The sequence below is a fragment of the Micropterus dolomieu genome, linkage group LG12 (assembly GCF_021292245.1).
Source record: "Micropterus dolomieu isolate WLL.071019.BEF.003 ecotype Adirondacks linkage group LG12, ASM2129224v1, whole genome shotgun sequence".
Taxonomy (NCBI): Eukaryota; Metazoa; Chordata; class Actinopteri; order Centrarchiformes; family Centrarchidae; genus Micropterus; species Micropterus dolomieu.
The window spans coordinates 35,175,286-35,178,679 of NC_060161.1; the positions used below are offsets into that span (position 1 = coordinate 35,175,286).

General features: G+C 42.8%; 2 protein-coding genes across 2 annotated transcripts in view; both read left to right on the plus strand.

Moving 5' to 3' along the window:
* The window catches only part of LOC123980885 (zinc finger protein 208-like), an 808,576-nt gene that overhangs the window by 561,176 nt on the left and 244,006 nt on the right, over positions 1 to 3,394 (plus strand). The gene's annotated exons all lie outside the window — the stretch shown is intronic.
* LOC123980917 (cell death-inducing p53-target protein 1 homolog) overlaps positions 2,430 to 3,394 on the plus strand; it is a 7,869-nt gene continuing 6,904 nt past the window's right edge. The window contains exon 1 of the mRNA XM_046065524.1: positions 2,430 to 2,555. Coding sequence (XP_045921480.1) covers positions 2,465 to 2,555 — 91 coding nt within the window. The 5' untranslated portion in view covers positions 2,430 to 2,464. The remainder of the gene's footprint in view (positions 2,556 to 3,394) is intronic.

The window sequence follows — 3,394 nt, forward strand, 5'->3', positions numbered from 1 at the left end:
GAAGCTCATGAAGTCGTATCTACTGAGTGCTGTGGGAATACTTGGCTCAATAGAGCTGTGACTCTCTGTCAGCCTGGCTACAGTGCTGAAAAGAAACCTGGGGTTGTTCCTATTTTCCTCTATTAATGACGAGTAGTACGCTGCTCTGGCATTACGGAGGGCCTTCCTATAAGTTTTAAGACTATCTTGCCAAATTAAACGAGAATTTTCCACTTTGGTGGAACGCCAATTCCTCTCAAGTTTCCGCGATATTTGCTTTAATTTGCGAGTTTCAGTATTATACCATGGAGCTAATCGTCTTTGTTTTAGTATTTTCTTTTTTAGAGGGGCTACAGAGTCGAGTGTCATTCGCAGCGAGCCTGCAGCACTATCAACAAGATGATCGATTTGGGAGGGACTGAAATTAGCATAGGAGTCCTCCGTTACTTTGTGACTAGATTATGTATTTAGAGCTGATGGAATCGCATCCTTAAATTTAGCTACAGCACTATCAGACAGACATCTTGTATAGAAATTTTTGCCCAGTGGCGAGTAGTTCAGCAATACAAACTCAAAAGTTATCAAACAGTGGTCGGATAAAGAGGGATTCAGTGGGAACACCACTAAATGTTCAGTTTCAATACCATACACCAAAACAAGGTCGAGGGTGTGGTTAAAACAGTGAGTCGGTTCATGAACACTCTGAGAGAAGCCGATGGAATCTAACAAACAAGTTCTGTGTCCATGCATGCAGCAAACTGATAGCACTGTCTGTCGGAGCGTCTACATGAAAAGAGAAGGAAGACATTGCTGGTAGTATTGTCTTCAGAGTTGTTAAACACCTCAGTGCACTTAAGGAAGCCATCTGACTGTGTGAGGGGCAAGATCGTTGATGTCTGCAGGCAGAGTAGGAGCTCTCCTTTCTGACTGGTCCACCAATAGCAGAGAAGATGACCCCTTGAGTTATCAAGCATGTAAATTTTGGTTCAGATGTGAGCATGTACACGTAAGTTACAACAACTTCCTGTGTCATGGCGAAGACTTGATCTCTGACGCCACGCCACGGACACGCCCATTGACGAAAACTCGCAAATAGCAAAACTTTTCATCTTCAATGCCTTTAGAAGGCACAGCACAAATTTGAGGTCGGTCAGACTAAATCCCTAGGAGGAGTTTGTTAAAATACGAAGTGTGTAAATCATCCAAAATTTGACGTTACAACAACTTCCTCTGTCATGGCGAATCATCGACGCCACAGACACGCCCATTGACGAAAACTTGCAAATAGCACAACTTTTCATCGTCAATGCCTTTAGAAGGCACAGCACAAATTTGATGTCGATCCGACTAAATCCCTAGGAGCAGTTCGTTAAAGTACGAAGTGTGTAAATTATCCAAAAATGGCCGTAAAATTCAAAATGGCCGACTTCCTGTTGACTTTAGGGCATGGGTTCTTGAGGCTTTTTTGTGCGTCTTGATATGATACGTCCCCATAAAATTTCGTGCATGTAGGTTGAACGTCAACAAGGGGTTGATTTTTTTCAATTTTCTCGGTGGCGCTATCGAGTCAATTTGCCACGCCCATGCGCGAAACCCATAAAATACGAATTTTTTCACCAGTTCTGACAAGTGTGCAAAGTTTGGTGAGTTTTCGGGTATGCTCAGGTCCCCAAAATAGAGCTTACTTTGCAGAAAAAAAAGAAAAAAAAAGTAATCTTAGCAAATTCAATAGGGACCTCACACGGTCGTGCTCGAGCCCTAATAATCTTTACAAATTCAATAGGGACCTCGCACGGTCGTGCTCGGGCCCTAATAAGACAGTATCCATTCCTTGGAATCTGTGGTATGTACTTAGCTACCTACAGACCTTTCTGACTGACTGCAAAGGCACATCTGCGGGTATATTTAGTTAAAACTCGGAGTTATGTGGGAATCTTTCTGTAATGATGAGTTGAGAAGCATTCTTACCATGTAACTGCTAATGTCCAGCTCGTAACATGGCCTGCACACTGTCTGCACTGTCTATATCTGCTGTGTGTGTGTGTTTGTGTTCATAAAGTATAAAAACTGACCTTTTCTTCCAGACCTGCAGACAGCACCATCCATCATGGCATCCTCCATGATTGGGGACGTTATTGGTTTCTTCTCTCACGTGTATAACCTAATCAAGCAGATCCACAGCACCCGGCCCAAGGTCCACAAGGAGCGTGTGCAGCGATTGAAGTCCCGGATTTCGGTTTTACACGAACAGCTGCAAAAAGTAAAGGATGTCAGGTCGGACTCTGTTCATCTGCAGCAGACACGGGTCCAGCTCGAGGAGGTTCTGCAGGACGCTCTGAATCTGATGAGGAAGATGGAGGATGTTGGGTGGATCAAGCGCGTGGTTAAAAACTCCTCCATAGACAGTGACTTTGCAGATCTAAACCAGCGCCTGAGTCAGGAGTCTCTGTCTCTCGTGCTCTCGCTCAACATTGACGCCCTAGCCATGCAGCAGACCTTCAGCGAGGACAGGAGGAAGGCAGAGGACGAGAAAGACCGAGCTGCAGATATGAAGTTCCTGGAGGAGATGAAGGAAAGTGAGTTTGATGCACATACAGTACATACATACTGTAAATACAGACAGATACACATATACATACAGTACATACATACAATTATGCATGCTGTATACACACATATACATACACATATACTGTAAATACAGACATATACATACCCAGAAACTTACAGAACATTATAACAGAACATCACCACAGAACATACCCAGTGACGTGCAGAATATTGCCTCAGAAAATACCCAGAAACCTACAGAAAATTACCACAGAACATACCCAGAAACTCTTAGAACATTACCACAGAACATACCCAGTGACTTGCAGAATATTGCCTCAGAAAATACCCAGAAACTCTTACAACATTATCACAGAACATACCCAGTGACTTGCAGAATATTCCCTTAGAAAATACCCAGAAACTCTTAGAACATTATCACAGAACATACCCAGTGACTTGCAGAATATTGCCTCAGAAAATACCCAGAAACTCTTAGAACATTACCACAGAACATACCCAGTGACTTGCAGAATATTACCTTAGAAAATACCCAGAAACTTACCGAACATTACCACAGAACATACCCAGTGACTTGCAGAATATTACCTTAGAAAATACCCAGAATCTCTTAGAACATTACCACAGACCATACCCAGTGACTTGCAGAATATTCCCTTAGAAAATACCCAGAATCTCTTAGAACATTACCACAGAACATACCCAGTGACTTGCAGAATATTGCCTTAGAAAATACCCAGAAACTCTTAGAACATTACCACAGAACATACCCAGTGACTTGCAGAATATTGCCTCAGAAAATACCCAGAAACTCTTAGAACATTACCACAGAACATACCCAGTG